Genomic DNA, 15,625 nt, shown 5'->3' with positions numbered 1-15,625 from the left:
TGCTGCTAAATCACCTCCACGGGAAAGCAGAAGTGCAGGTGGAGAGTAGATCCGGCCAGCGGCCGAGCCCTTCTCTGTAGGGCTGAAGACCTGGAGGTGAGGCTTCGCGACATCTCACCAGTTGGTCCTATTCACTGATCTCAGTCCCATTCTTTCAACATCCCAAATTCCTGCTGACTCCAACTGAGTGCGTTTGAATGCGGGATCGGACCCTCTGTGCCTCTTCCTAGATCAGTCTCATTGCTACATTAGATTCTATTTGCCCTTTTGCCTCTGCTGTGAAGTGTGTCTGACCCAACTGTATATCAATGCCCTACGCGATTTGCTATACGTAAAGACACCTTCTGGAACTGATCCTGCTCCAATTGAAGTAACTCCTAATTTTGTCATTAATTTCAATCCGGAATTCTTTTAAATACTCTCTCCCTCCTTCCCCTCCATTTAAAGCAAAACCCCTCAGTAGGTGAATTGTGAAGCAGTTTTCACTTGTCTTGTGTGTGAATAACTTGCTGCATGGCATAAACACACAAATCACGTCGGTATTTTACTGGTGTCATCCTGTAATCTCTGTGCATTTTGAGTTTAAGGATGGAACGGGTGGGCAAGGTTTGCCTTAAAGACATATTCTCAGTCAAATAAGCCAGTCCACTAATTTGTTCCTTACAGTAAGAATAAACATTACATATGTTCATGTTCCCTTGGAAGGGATCCAGCAGTTAGAGAAACGTATTTTAAAAAACCAGTGTAGCAGAGATTACTACAGCTGTGTTTGGATTGCTTCATGGAGTGATCGGATACAAATATGGTAAGTAAAGTAAACAGTATACTATGATTGTTTGTTGTTTCTTGTATCATCCAATATCACTTGCAGCTGATGTTAACACCGGTGGTAATAATGTACCCATTTAATTGGTTCTGTGAATGTCCTATGCTTTGTTTGACAGCGCGTAATGACTGCTCTTCAGAACAGGCATTTAGTAAAGAGGAATCTCTAATCACTTCTATTCTCAAAAGAGTATCCTTTATGTTAAAACATTGTGATGGCGGAAGTCAGAAAATGAACAACAGTTGTGTGTGTCCGTTTTCAAGGAAAACCAAAAAAAAATCTCTTAAGCAAGAATCTAGACAAGCCCGTGTTTTGTTTGGTTGGATTATTTTCACTCCTCTGAAACATTTCACTTCTACTTTCATGAAGACATAAACAATCTCTACATTACAGTTCAAAATGACGATTAAGTTAAGAAAAAATAGCAGTTTCTGATGGCCAAAATCTCACATGTTCAGAAGGCACACGAGATTTCTAAGAGAATACGATTGCAGCTAATAAATTAAAATGCACCTATCTCGTAGCTCTTCGCTAATACGAGAATAAGTTCCCTTTGAAAGAACATTTTCTTGATATTTCTTCATTATTGGTTTAAATTGGCAACCGGCAGCATTTTTCCATCCATCATAAGTTTACAGAAAAAGAACACGTCTGCTAGCATTCTCGGACTTCGAGTTTTCCTATCACCCGAAATAATGTTTTAAAGTTACAGAAAAGTGCAGTAAAACTGCCGTTTCCGTCTCTGAGTTCGCAGAGTTTTAGCTGACTTTAATCATCAGCCTGAGTATTTTTGTATATACGCTTCAAAGGCTTTAGAGACATAAACTAATGACCCTCACGTTTAAGGTAGTGCAAGTTGCTTCCTAAACCCTGATTGCTTTTCCGTCAGAAGATGCATTGAATTGTATTTGTCTTGGTAATAATCAGCATTCAACGAAAAACGTTCCTATTTTAAGACCCTTATCCTGGAGAAGCCAGGGCGGAAAGAAAGATTGCGTGGAGGGGGAGTTTGGGGAGAAAAATGGACCAAGACGGGTCCGTGAGCCAGGAGGGTTTGGAATCCTGAGGGATCCCCTCAGGCAGGCGATTCCCTGGCACGAGCTCTGCACTGCAGTCCCAGCTCAGGTGAGACGCCGGCTGAATCCAAGGAAACCATCAACATGAGGGCTGCGGGATCGGGCCTCTCTAGCAGGACCACATGTGCGAACCTGCAAGGCTGCAGCAAGAACAGCAGCTCGCAGTTAATCTGCGGTCTCTGTGTTTCCCACTGGACAGAGAAACTGAAGCTGTTCTCCATCCTCTCACCGTTTTACATTCACTCCCACGCACATAACCCCCCCGCCCCCACTTCCCAGAAAGAAGGAGCTCTTAATCGTGTTGTTCTTCAGACTTTACTAAAACAAGGCATTTGCAAAAGGTAAAGAAACGGACTGGTTTTCTGAGCTGTGGAAGTGGCCATGGGGGCAATAATTAATAATAATGTATTGGATTATGTGTCCACTATGTGCTAGGTGTTTTCCACACATATTAGAAGACAAGAGCCCCTGCCCCGAAGAGCAAAGGAGCAGAACTGCATCAGTCTCATAAAAGCATCCTTTGAAAGCAAAGTAGGGAAAAGGATCTCCTCAATACCCGTGCAGGGAGAGTGGCACAACACTGCTGTTAAATGTTCTTCAAACTTGATTGAAAACAAGACACGGACCCGGTGTGTCCCCTCCCCCCAATTCAGGGAAATATGATCACAAGTATTTTCAGGAATATGTATGTTGTATGGGCATAGGCTGAGCTATTTCAGACTTTAGCATCTCTTGCGAAAATACATAGTCACAATACAGAACCTCCCCCTCCGCCACCCTGATCACAATTACAGCAGCCTCCTGCCTACACACTCGCGTCCGGAGCGGCGGTGCGGCTCTTCCCCAGCTTCGCCTGCTTGCGCTTTGCGCAGAGGCCACCTGCAGGGGGCGCTCCTGTTCTTTCGCCGCTGAGTCCATAAGCGACTAGCTGCTTCTTAACCGAAGCTCCTCTGCTTGTCCCCCGCCCCCATCAGCTCCACGGATCACACAGATCACTCCGAGAGCCTCCCCCAGGCCCAGAGCAAGCTCCCCTAAGCGGAGCCTCCTCCGCTCCTGTGCTGCCGATCGTTAATAATTAGACGTGTCCCCGGAGCAGGGGGGACGTGTGAACGGGCCGCTGGCGGGCTGGGTGTGTGAAGAGCAGTCATTTGATTGCCTAGAGCCGCGCTGCGAGTGGAGTTTGGGGAAGGTAAAGCAAAGGGAGAACCTGCCAAAGGGCTCCCCCGCTCCCTAGTGGGGCTGGTAACATTAACTCGAGATTTATGAGACTTCCGGGGATTTTGTACCCCCCCGCATCCCCTAACAGATTAAAAAGTTATTATGGGATTTGCTTGGGAGAATGACACCTGCCCTTCTAATAAAGTTGCAGCAGCAGGCCTGAGACAGAGTGGGCTTTATTCTCTACATACACACATATAAGTCTGCAGCGCGCAATCTGGGAAACAGCTCTGCTAGCCCGGTTTCTGCTGCAGGGATCCGTCTGGTGTCGAAATGATAAAGGCAGGGAGGATAAACGGTAACCCCCTTCGCGGAAGTGTCAGGCTTAAACGGGCTCGAGTGCATGATCCTCCTGAGTGTGCGTGTAAAGAAGAGGAAATGGGAAGCAAAGCTCTGGGCTGTGCAGGTCCCCCGGCGGCTCCTGCTCCCTCGTGGCCAGTCCCTTCTCCAGAGCTGCGGCAGCTGCTCCTGCTGCCCGCAGACAGGCTCCTCCGCAGCCCCTCCAGTCCCCTGGCTCAGCTTGGTTGGCTGACTTAACATCTCTGGGGCTATTTACACCGATTGATTAAGTATTTTATGATGATTGTTCCGCTGCTGATGGGACCCTTTCAGCATCAAATTAATTCTCTGTAACATCTGCGTGGAAGGCTGTGCTGTGCTCTGGAAGTGGGGGGCTTACGGAGACATATGTTTAAGTCTATAGTAAAGATGTCCCTGTATTTCAGTGGAAACCAATACATGTGGTTTGTTGAGTCATAGCACTGAAAAGACACCTGCTTATTGTTTCTTTTAAAATGGCTGGAGCACTTAAAAAATGACTATATCGCCAAGATTACTTTAAAATCTCTCCTATTCGCGTCCAGATATGGCGGGGTGTCTTTTGACTAGCTATAGAACATAACAAGTTAACGTCGTTGGACTGATTTTTATTCTTTTGATAACACATGGACCAAAAGGTGGCAAACATGACATGAGAGATTTTGGATAAAACAATGCGTGTATCGCTACAATCCCGATTAATTTTCATCGTAACGTCCCCATTTTGTATCGGAATCATTTTTTTCCTAATAAAAACGGGCTGCAAATAGTGCATCTTGTGAGAGAAACAAACAAACAAACATAAGGGGGGGAGGTCTCATTTGGATTCTGCAATCTCAATGAGAATAAAGAAATCCTCTTCTACTTCGCCGTTGAAACGAACTGCGATACTTTAAAATAAAACAACGAAGACATTAAAACCAGCTACTTTCATCTTGCCAATAGCCTCAGCTTTTTAAACGTGTATAATTATCAAATTTAGTACCTATGTGCTGGGACATATCTTCAAAGCGCTTACACTTTCACAAATGGCTTAAATCGGTAGTTTTATCAGTGTAGAATGGCACCATTTCACTGTTGCTCCTACTTCCAAAAATATTTTATTTTAAACCTTGTTATTATTTTCTGTTTTACGAAGATATTATATTATTTCAACTAATATAACTGAGTTAAATTGCATTTTATAAATAAAATAAATAGCACTTTTTAAAAGAAACAAAACAATTACGTTAATCATTCATCAATAATAAAGAAAATAAGTATTTTAATGTACATATTTTTACATTAAACTTCTTAATATGTAATATTTTAAAGCTTCCATTTCTGACATTTATTTACCTAATTTGTTTAATTTTTAGTTTTTTTCAAAAGTATCAAATATAATAAAATAAATAAAGTGGTTCCCATGAACTCTTTATTGCTTTTCTTTTTTCTTTTGCGAGAATGAACTAACCAGCATAATCCTTGCCTTGAACATTATTAAAATACACGTTTAAATGTAATTTCACATGTGCATTTTTGTTCTTCTTACACGTTGCTGTGAGCTCGCCTTTCAGTCCTTCATGCTGATAATAAAAATCAGCTCCGCCTACGATATCTTCCATTAATGTATGCCAAAAGATACAAATATTATTTTTAAAAGTCAGCCTGAATACAGTAAAAATCAGTCGGAATGCAATTAATGACGTAAATCAATATATTTCTATTGCCCAAGGAACTGAAAATAAAAAGTATGTGGTTTGTCATTTGGTCTATATTTAGGTATTTAGAAGTACCTCCATCCTAATAAATGGAAATGTCTATCGAAGCTACCAATTTATCCCAGGTGTGTATATCGGCATGTACACTACAGATACCTACAAATCTGGATTCTGTCATTGAATATTGAAGATGCATTTAAGAACCTGACGTAGGTTTAAATTTTGCCCTGAATGTTGTCTTGGAATTTTTATAGAATGACGGAAAATTGGTAGATAAAAATTTACTACTAACTGAAAGTTACCTGCATCAGACAACTGTACATACAACTCCCCTAGGAAATATGGACAGCTAAACCTCATGCATTCGGAAAAATTTAGAAGTATGTACAGAAAATAACGTTGTGCTATAAATTATCCTGGACAGAAATATACAAGGACAGGCATACAAAGTATCATTGTAAACATTACGTTACGTGCCACCTAAGCAGGGGAAATGTAAAGGCTTTAAGGATTGAACGGAGTGTATTAAGAATGTAAAGTGAATTGTAGCAGTAGGGGAAAGTTCTTGCAAATTGCTCCAAGCAGCTCTATATCCGGGGAATTGGGACGGTACAGAACTCCCTGCAGCTGATGTAGGCAGGGACAGAGGCATAGGCGGGGATATCTTGTTTTATGAACCAGGTTTCTCAACGAAAAAAGTCACCTTAGGTAACGTGAAAAGAAATAGGGGAGGGAATGAGAAAAGAGAGCACTGCCCCTTTAAAACCCTGTTGCTACCCAAACACAAGTAAACAGTACAGCGAAAAGGGAAGAGAGGCGGAGCTGAGGGAGGGCTCGGAACTCTATAACCCTCTGAACGTTCCATGTTGGGCGGGGTCAGAATACTAAAGCAGTGAACGTTCGAATGTGTGCGGCTTGGGGTGGGACAGCGGGCGGGGACAGTGCTCCACGCCACTTACTGCTGAAATGTGATGGACCTGGGAGGGGGAGACTCAGACTTGTATCAAACTTTGCAAGAGTCGAAGGCAAGAGGCTCAAGGAGAAGGCGAGGGAGAGTGATTAAGAGAAAGGTCTCTACACAATTCCCCAAGCAAGCCAGGACTTTACACACTTCCGCAGCAAGAGTCCCAAAGACAAGGCGAAACCCTTGAGTAATTTCTAACCCTTCTTCCTCCTCCTCCACAACATGCTGAAAGCTACTCGGACTCAGCTTTGCTGAACTCTTCTGGTGGAGTTTTCCGCCGGTTCGGTGTGGATCTAATGACACTGCAAAGACACTAGGATCGCTTCTTGAACTTTGCGTTGTGAGGGGCCCTGTGGGCGAAGCTCATTGTGGTAGGTAAGTCACTCACAATCCTGTTACTAACACGTAGCTGCTGGGAGAAAGCCTGCATTGTACTGTGCCGTGAGAAAGGGACATCAAGGATTGTGTACCTAGGTATAATATGCTATCGTTTGAAACATGTGCTTCACAAAGATACTTGCACTGCAATGTAGCTACAGTCACCGAGAATGTTCATATTGAAAGGTGTCCATGTTTAATTGAGTATTCGGAGACTGATTATAAAAGTAAATCAGCAGTTGAGCGTGATCATACATTTCCTTAAACATACTCAAGTTAAACACTGGCATATTTGTCAAAGAGCTTTGTAACAGCTAAGCGATTCCTGAGGGGAGGACAGCATTTCTACGTTTACTTTCAGTTTGAATCTCTGCAGTCCCATGCACTGCTTAGCAGATGTGTTCTCTGCGCAGTGCTTATTCCACTGGCACATTAAATAATGTTTGAAGTATGTTTTCTGTTTAGGGTCTCCCTAAGAAGTTTCGGTTTCTCAAGAAATTCTGGACTTGGCCTTTAATATTAAATAAATCCTGAGCAAAGCGAGGTCCATGCACTCATTGCTTGATTAGCGCAGTGCGGTACGATAACGCTGATAAATTCCAGTCCTGTGTTAAACTAGGAGTTTTAGGTAGCAGTAGCGATTGATGTGCTTTGGTTTCTCCACACGCTAAAAAAGCGTTCGTGTGTGGTAGCTAAACTTCGTCACAGCGTACCTATTATCAGTGAGCAAAAGCAATATGTTGTTTCACTTCGTGGATCATCAAAGACAGCTACTTTCTCTACTTAGCACATTGCCATTACAGGAAAAAGAAAATCGGCGCTGCTGAGGAGTAGGTCAAAAGTAAGCAAGCAGATAAACAGAGACCTATTATGCAGATACCAGTCTTAATTTCATTAAGTGCTTTGAATGGAAAGGGAAAGGGAAGTGCCAAGGTCTAAATAACATCCGTTTTTTTCTCACCCTACTACAAGTAGACTTTAAAGGGGGGAAGCACATTCTACTACACTTTCTGGTCTTGAGTGTCCTTTTAATAAGATGAAGTCAAGTACAAATGGCAACCCACTCATTATGGTCCACTTCATAATATACGCGTTAAATTTTAAAACATATTCGATAGAAAATATATTTGAATCATACTTTTTACAGAATTACATTGTGGGTATGAGTCTTCGTCATATTAATGCATGCGCTGTATAAAATTGGACAACCACGTATAATATTAAAAGATGAAGGTGAAACTTACTAAAATACTACAGCTCCTTTTGGTAACTTTTAATATCCTATTTTTTTAATGATAAGGTTCAATGAACTGATATTAACCTGTGAACATGTCCTATTGGCCAACACTAAAAAGAGGTCTTAATCTTCTTTACCTAAATGGACATTCCTGTAATGTATCTGAATGTAAATCAAATACAGGAGTGATGCTTTACAAGAGTACTGCTATTAGTAAGTCTTAAAAAACCCCGTAGATGTCTACATTGAAAAAATCGAAAGTGTCTTCCATCTTCTGGATTTCGTAGTAAACAACAATAAACGCAAATAGAAGAAATTCCGACATGGCATGATTAAAATAAAATGAAAATGTGAATGCGTGATACTTAGATTGATATAAAATTTCTTAGATACGTTTTTCAAGCAGGACCGTTTGAAAGCTAAATTCTGTATGACAAACGTGTGTTTTGGCAAAGAACCCAAAAGACAGCTTTCAAAGGAAAAGCGTGGTGCCATTCAAATATACGTGTAGTGTATCTTGTGTAGTGAATTGGTTTTATGAGGGAATCGGTAATATTGAGGTTATGTGCTATCAGGGGAGGTACATTTCACTGAAATAATGGGTGGAGAATGTGCATTTAATCTTTGAGGCAGAATATTTCAAACTTTTGAAAATTACATGTCAGAGTTTCCATCCCCAGAAATCCAGGGGCCGTTATACTCTGTGCCCCATACCAATGGTTTTCAGGCTATCCAATACCTATTTCTGGATCCCATTTCACGTGATGAGGGAAAGCGACGCCGCTTGTCTTGGTCTGAAAATAATAATTTGAATCTGATGGAAATGTAACCATACCAAGAAAGAAAGCGTATTAACCAATCAAAACTTGAATTTGCTCCGTGCGGTGCTTTCTAGCTTAGCCCAGAATGCTAGCCCTCTGCGGCTCTGGTGTGTGAAGTGAGAGCTCCCTGATTAAACATGGAAAATGATTAGTGGTGGGAAAGTTGATTAGAAATGGAGTGTATAGTTTCGGTTGAATGGACTGAGTGAAACCCTCTGACTGTCACACACCTCTCATTAACTCCCTCCCTGCACTCCCAGATCGCATACCACAGCTCAGAAGGGGTTCATTTCATTAATAAAACTCTTTGCGCAGGGCTGCTGCTGCCTTCCCGAGTGGAGCCGAGAAACACAAGGTGCGGGCCCAGCAGCAACCGGCAGACCCCAGGGCACAGCCCTGCACGAATACTCTCTCGCGTATTCATGGTCTTAGGCAACTGATCAAAAATGAAGAAGAGCAAATAAACATAGGAGCGGCCGGGCTGTTTCTGGTGTGAGATGCCGAGCAGGAAAACAGCTCTAGGGGCCTACAGCAGGGACAGACAGCCACCCCGATCCTGTACAATCTAGAGTTCAGCCCAGGGTTTTCATTCAGAAATGTCTAATTTCCGAGGCAGCCCAGCGGATCTGACACACCGACCTGCGGGCGGGTGGAAGTCCCAGCAGGCAGGAGACACCGCGCTGCAGTGTCTAGGTGCTTTTGAACAAAATAAATCACATTTCCCCTCACATCTGAAAACGGAGGAATCCAGGACGTAGCCAACAAATCGTGGGTCAAAAGCCCATTGGAAAGACGGCCCAATAGGTCTTCCTTAATAAGGAGCAGAGACACACAGCAGAGACGCTGGGATAGCGCAATAGGCCACAACAGTAACCGGGACGAATCAATGCCACTCCGGAAAGCGGCTAATGCAGTGTCCGCCGATCCTTTTCTGAAGGGAGTTAGTATGATACTAACGCAGACACGGGATCTTGGCCTGGGAGGGGGTAATCTGGGGCAGAAACCCCGCAGTGTCCCATCCATCCAAGGCGCTTGGAGCATTGTCCCGTCAGTGACTAGTAACGCCGCAGGTTATTGTCTGTCTCTGGTGATGGTAACAGGAGTCAGAGAAATTAATATATGAAAGAGTTTGCAGCTCTCATATCTATTCCCCCGGGCGCCATTAGGCAGAGGTTTTCAATAGCAGAAACACATCTCCATGAAATCTAGTCTGGAACACCTAGTTCCGGGGGGTGGGGGGGGAAAGAAGGGAGGGGGATTTATTTATTTGGAGGTCTAGAAAAGTGACTATGTCCGTAGGGCTGCAGAGGCCTCCGGGCCTGGCCACCTTTCCTCTCCGCAGATGGCGTTGCTCGCCCAAAGCCCTTCTGTGTGGCGTTGCTCCGACCATCTGGAAGGGATCTGAGCGGAAAGTGGATTTATTTAGAACCTGCAGTGCTGGAAACGTGTTGCTTTTCTCTCCTTCAATTATCTTGATAAATGAGTTGTTGTTGAAGGAAGAAAAATAAGCACCCGAGCTAGAATAAACTAGGCTGCATTGTCACCTCTAGCCCCCAGCCCTGAACCTTGTCTTGGCTCCCCTGGTAAGAGAAGACTGTAAATTTGCGCACATTCTCCTCCACTCCATCTCCCAAGAAGGCCCCAGAGGTGAGGTGTCTGCCTCAGCGGCTGCTTCAAAGCCTCGAGGGAATCAATAAGTCTGAAGAGGAGGTTTGAAGTGACTTCTGGAGATAAGATCGATGTGAAGGTAGCACTGAATGCAGAATGAAGGCGTTCTGCTTCTCACTTCTCTGCAGTGTGTGGCTAAAACCACTTGTCTTCTTGGTGGGAGTTCAGTCTCTGGAGATATTTTTGGGGTGGGGGTGGGGAGGTTGAATGACTGAAAGACAAACCAGTAGGACATACAGCCCTTTAGGAATCGATACTCGCCTTGCATTCCTGATACACTTTCACGATTAGTTTACTTTTTCGGCTGTTGTGAGTGAATTGAACCGGACGCTTTGTGTTTTTCTTCCTCAATACAGAGACTTACTTGTTTCTTTTCCTATTCTCTGGGATCTGTGCAAACATGTACAGTAGTTGGCTCTGCACGGGTGCACTAGTGCAAAAACAAAACAAAAACAAACCCCGACCCTGGGACACTTGTTTGAATTTTTCGATTGCCTCAGTCAATGAGGAACACGCTGCATTCGGTAAATTCTCTTTCCCCCTCCCTTGCTTACAGGATTTTCTGTCGTTGTTGTTGGAAGTTCAGAAAGTCCCGAAGAAAGGTAAAGGGTTCTGCTGCTTACGTCCGCCTGGGAAGATGGGAAGCAAGGCTCTTCCAGCTCCGATCCCCCTCCACCCTTCACTGCAGCTCACTAACTACTCCTTTCTCCAGGCTGTGAACACCTTCCCAGCAGCTGTGGACCACCTACAAGGTCTCTATGGACTCAGCGCGGTGCAGACCATGCATATGAACCACTGGACATTGGGATATCCCAATGTGCATGAAATCACCAGGTCTACCATCACGGAGATGGCTGCAGCTCAGGGCCTGATGGATGCCAGATTCTCTTTCCCAACGCTACCTTTCGCCACACACCTCTTTCACCCAAAGCAAGGGGCCATCGCCCATGTAATTCCAGCTTTACACAAAGACAGACCCAGGTTTGATTTTGCCAATCTGGCCGTGGCCGCCACGCAGGAGGACCCACCAAAGATTGCAGACCTGACCAAGCTGAGTCCAGGACTTGGAAGTCCCATCTCAGGGATCAGCAAACTGTCTCCGGACAGAAAGCCCTCCAGGGGCAGGTTACCTTCCAAAACGAAAAAAGAGTTTATCTGCAAGTTCTGCGGCAGACACTTTACCAAATCCTACAACCTGCTCATCCACGAGAGAACCCACACAGACGAGCGGCCCTATACCTGTGACATCTGCCACAAGGCCTTCCGGAGACAGGACCACCTCCGAGACCACAGGTGAGGGAGGCAGCCAGAGGCAAGCAGCCTTCTCCTAGCTCCCCCAGTGAAAGGCAGCTGCTATTTCTCTCTCTAGATGTCACATAAGAAACTTTTCCTATTATTTACTACAAAGGTTCCGTGGGCTCCGCCTGGTTCAGATCATTGCACAAGAGAACCTCCTGCCAGGCTGTCAGCATGTGGACAATCTGCTGCCAAGCTAAACTGAAGGCCCCACCGATCTTGGGCCGCTGTGAATTTAAGAAATATGCCCACTTTCCTTATACTTTCCCCTGTGGTTTACATTAGCCCTAAAGGTTTGGTGGATTCATCGCTTCCCATGTAGAGGCATTTCGGCTTCTCCAGCAAGGAAGCAATGGCAAACCAATTGACAAATTAATTTACAGCTGATCCTCTAGGGGGGAATAGCAAATACATACATAATTTTTGTGGGTTGGACATGTGATTGTATTTAGAGGCGAGTCTATTAACTGAAACAAATATTCCCCATCGCTGATTAGATTGTAATAGTTTGGTAAGAACAGTATTTACAATCTGGTTTTAAGAGCTGAATGTAAAGGTAAAGGGCCAATTTCCATGCCCCCTTGTTCAGGTTAGTAGTCTAGGAAAAGTGAGTAGAACTTCGACCAAAAATTAAAATAAAATAAAATGTATGCCTAATCCTGCTCACACTGACGTTTAACGGCAAATTTCCCATTGACTTCAACGGGAGCAGGATCGGGACCAGTTTATGAAACAGATGATTTTTCCATCATGCAGTCTAATCTGTCACCAGAGAGGGCAATCTAGCGTTGATAAGAATTATTGTCAATGTTTTGAACTGATAAAGGAGGTTAATCATATGCAGAATTACAGAACAAAAATAATTAAATAATAATAAAAAAATTAATAAGAAATAAACTAAAGAGTCAGGATTTTGCCCTTCCCCACACAAACAAAGTAATTATAAGATTAAAGAATCTCTGGAGGCTTCTTGTGGCTTTTGAGTTTGTCTACAGCCATGGATTCAAACCCTTGTATTGACTTTCAGATATATCCATTCCAAAGAAAAACCTTTCAAATGTCAGGAATGTGGGAAAGGATTCTGCCAATCCAGAACTCTAGCAGTTCATAAAACTTTACATATGCAGGTAAGTTTAGCTCCAAATCTATTATTATCATACACTGTTCTTGTTCTTATCCTGTTTATTTTGTACAAACCCTTAAATAGCATGTAAGGTAGACAAATTTCTGAATGTGGTTAGGGACCTGAAATAATGAGCCATATCTTGCCATTAGTTTTTAAAGCTGATCTCCCCAATTACTTCAGTAAAGCAATATGGCCCTATCTTTTATTTTTCGTGATTAAGACATGTCTATTTAGTGTTTTTAAAATATGTAATTCTTTTAGAAAAAAGCAAATCCAGTCCAACTGAGGATTTAATTTATATAAATTGCTTGTGAATGTGGGTACTTATAAATGGTCTTTGTTAAATCTTATTAAATGCATTTCAACATTTTATAGATGTAAAAAATAAAGGTAAGCTCTGTCGGGGAAAAACAGCTGTGAAAGATTAACTGGCACCTTAAAATGATTTGCCTGTACCCCAATACATTGTATATGTCTGTAATGGTTTAATTGTCTGGAGTAAAGCTCAGCCTTACTCATAGAGATGGCCTTGTGATTTGAAATTGAAGGATTGCACTGTGCATTTTTTTCCCAGTAGATTCAAAGCGCATGAAATGGGCTGAGCTGAGAATAAAATATAGGTTGACAGGCAGGATATTTCCAGGCAGTTAAAAGTGGCATGATTTTGTATCTGTTGAGGATTAAGGGTCTAGATTTATTTAAGTAGATTCCCTATACTTCATGTTATGTTATGTAATAACAGAAAAATAATAAATTTAATAAACTAGGTAGTTTGTAAAGGATTAATCCTTTGCTTGCTTCAAATCTGAACAGGAATCTCCACACAAATGCCCCACATGTGGAAGAACCTTTAATCAAAGAAGTAATCTGAAAACTCACCTTCTTACCCATACAGACATCAAGCCCTACAACTGTGAGCAGTGCGGCAAAGTGTTCAGGCGAAACTGTGATCTGCGGCGGCACAGTCTAACTCACACCCCGCGGCAGGACTTCTAGAGCAGCCAAGGACCTGCACCTGCCTCTGCAGCTCCAAGTTGCTAATTTTGCTCAAGGACTTAATTGTAGAAAGCTACACACACACACACACACACTGGGGCCAAGACCGCATACCACACTCCAGCAAAACTCCCTTAGGGAGTTGTAGACTGTCACTGCAGGATCGGGCCCCACTCCTATCCACACAAAGAGCATATGCTAGTCTCTTGTAGATATTCGCAGCTCATTTTAGAGCTCTGTACAGAATGTGGGTTTTTTTGTTTTCGTATTGTTCTGTTGGATGCACATTGATAACAAATCTGGGAGTCAAAATATCATTTAAAAGTGTATTTCAAAATACCCCCCTCCCCCAAGTATCTCCCGCTTTGTCGTATTACTTTCCTAAACATTTTGTTCTTCTGCTGTGTCAGCTGCAATAGTAACTTATATTGAATAAATTTCCCCATCTGGGCAATTGTATTGTCACAACGTTTCTGAAAAGTGTTCTTGTTTTCGCTTTTATGACTGCTGCTTTTGTGTTATCTTTTGTAAAATAAAATGAAAGCGCCCGTATTTACAACTCCATTGCTTAATAGCTTGAATGTCTACATTAAGTATTAGCTTTTGTAAAAAAAAATTTATTGAATTAACGACTTTTAAAAAAGAAATAGCTGCAAATAAACAGTGCCTGGCAAATAATGTATACAACAATCCCTAAACCAAACTGGCTTATTAGTAACTTATTTGCAATCAACCCATATATTGTAAAAGTCATCTCTTTTCCAAAGATTGCATTAGATAGTCTCCTGCTATTAGACTTTGAACATTGGCAATTCACTAGCGTAGACAGGGACTTTATACTGCAGAAGACGATTATTTTCTGATAGCTCTGAAAACAAACACTGGGACATAAATAAAATCCCATTGGATCCCATCACCCCTGGGAAGGATCATTGTAAGTCCCAATAGCGTTTAACCAACTTCATTAACATTCCTATCAGTCCTAACAATCTGCTGAATGGCAGCGTTATCAGGGCTCAGCCCTGCAAAGCCGGAGGAGTTGCAGGCGCTTGCAGGGTTGGTCAATAAAAGCCGTCAAAATCGTAACTCGTACCTAGTTAAAGAAAGAGGATGTTTCAAATGTCTCCAGAATCATTAACAGAGATAAACCACTGCACCAGAGAAGCCAAACTGCCAGCACTCTGCAACTGCCCCCTTGCAGGAGACTCCCGACGGAATGCTCCAAAGACTCCATGCAGTTCCCCAAAGATGGCCTTTAAACAGACTTTAAAGCTAGTGGGGGAGAAAAACGACCTCCCGCCCCCACCTCCAAGTGGCACAGTCTCAAGGCCTCACCAAGGAAAGCGGGGTGGGGGCTGTCACTTCGGTTTCTGCTCCTGCAGACTAACGGCGGTGTCCTGCTGTGCTAACGGTGCGGGGGGCACCAGTGACCCGGCCGGGGAGGCCACTTTTCGTTCCAAAACTGGGCTCATTTTAATTCACGTGGTGGGACAGACTTGCGGGCGGGGGCGGGAATGACCCCGCACATGCCCTGGGGCAGACAGCAAAGGCGAACCGCCCTGACGGGGACACCACTGGTGCCACTGCGGGGCTCAGCCCTTCACTGGCGGGATCCCTCAGACGCGTGCCCAGCTGCCACGGGCTCGCCCAGTGCCGGGACCCCTGCTCGGACCCCCTGCCCGGCCACTGGCGGGCTCGTCACGGCCCCCTGCTGGGAGGACCCCTCCTTATGCCACGCGCAGAGCCACTCGGGCGGCTCCTTCCGACCCCTTCTCCTGGGAGCCGCCCTTAAGCCCCACGCGCAGCCACCGGGGGGCGCCCCTGTTTAGCCCCACGCTCGGGGCGGGAGAGAAAGCGGAGGCAAGAAGCACCCGTGGCCGCCAGGCTCTGGTCCCCGCGCTCCTGCGCCGCCCGGAAACCCCGCGGGGGGGAGGGATCGGAGTCGCGGTCTGGTCCAGGACTCGCATTAGCAGCTTGTTGTGGCGCGTTTTCCCGCTCGCG

At 44.1% G+C, this 15,625-nt stretch overlaps 1 protein-coding gene across 3 annotated transcripts; it reads left to right on the top strand.

Annotated features, from left to right (window-relative positions):
* The first annotated feature begins 6,030 nt into the window (after nucleotides 1–6,030).
* On the top strand, nucleotides 6,031–14,129 carry OSR2 (odd-skipped related transciption factor 2). 3 transcript variants are annotated; one of them, XM_084620801.1, is made up of 4 exons: nucleotides 6,031–6,473; nucleotides 10,763–11,499; nucleotides 12,530–12,629; nucleotides 13,442–14,129. In XM_084620801.1, the coding sequence occupies exons 2-4, from the start codon at nucleotides 10,844–10,846 to the stop codon at nucleotides 13,622–13,624; spliced, it is 939 nt and encodes a 312-aa protein (XP_084476927.1). In that variant the 5' UTR covers nucleotides 6,031–6,473; nucleotides 10,763–10,843; the 3' UTR covers nucleotides 13,625–14,129. The 3 variants fall into 3 exon arrangements, with proteins under 3 accessions (XP_084476927.1, XP_084476926.1, XP_084476928.1); XM_084620800.1 differs by having other exon boundaries at nucleotides 6,032–6,477; XM_084620802.1 differs by having other exon boundaries at nucleotides 6,034–6,477; nucleotides 13,524–14,129.
* Nucleotides 14,130–15,625: the final 1,496 nt, after the last annotated feature.

This window comes from Lepidochelys olivacea (assembly GCF_965140295.1).
Source record: "Lepidochelys olivacea isolate rLepOli2 genome assembly, chromosome: 2".
NCBI lineage: Eukaryota > Metazoa > Chordata > Testudines > Cheloniidae > Lepidochelys > Lepidochelys olivacea.
This window is presented reverse-complemented; position numbering and strand designations above follow the sequence as displayed.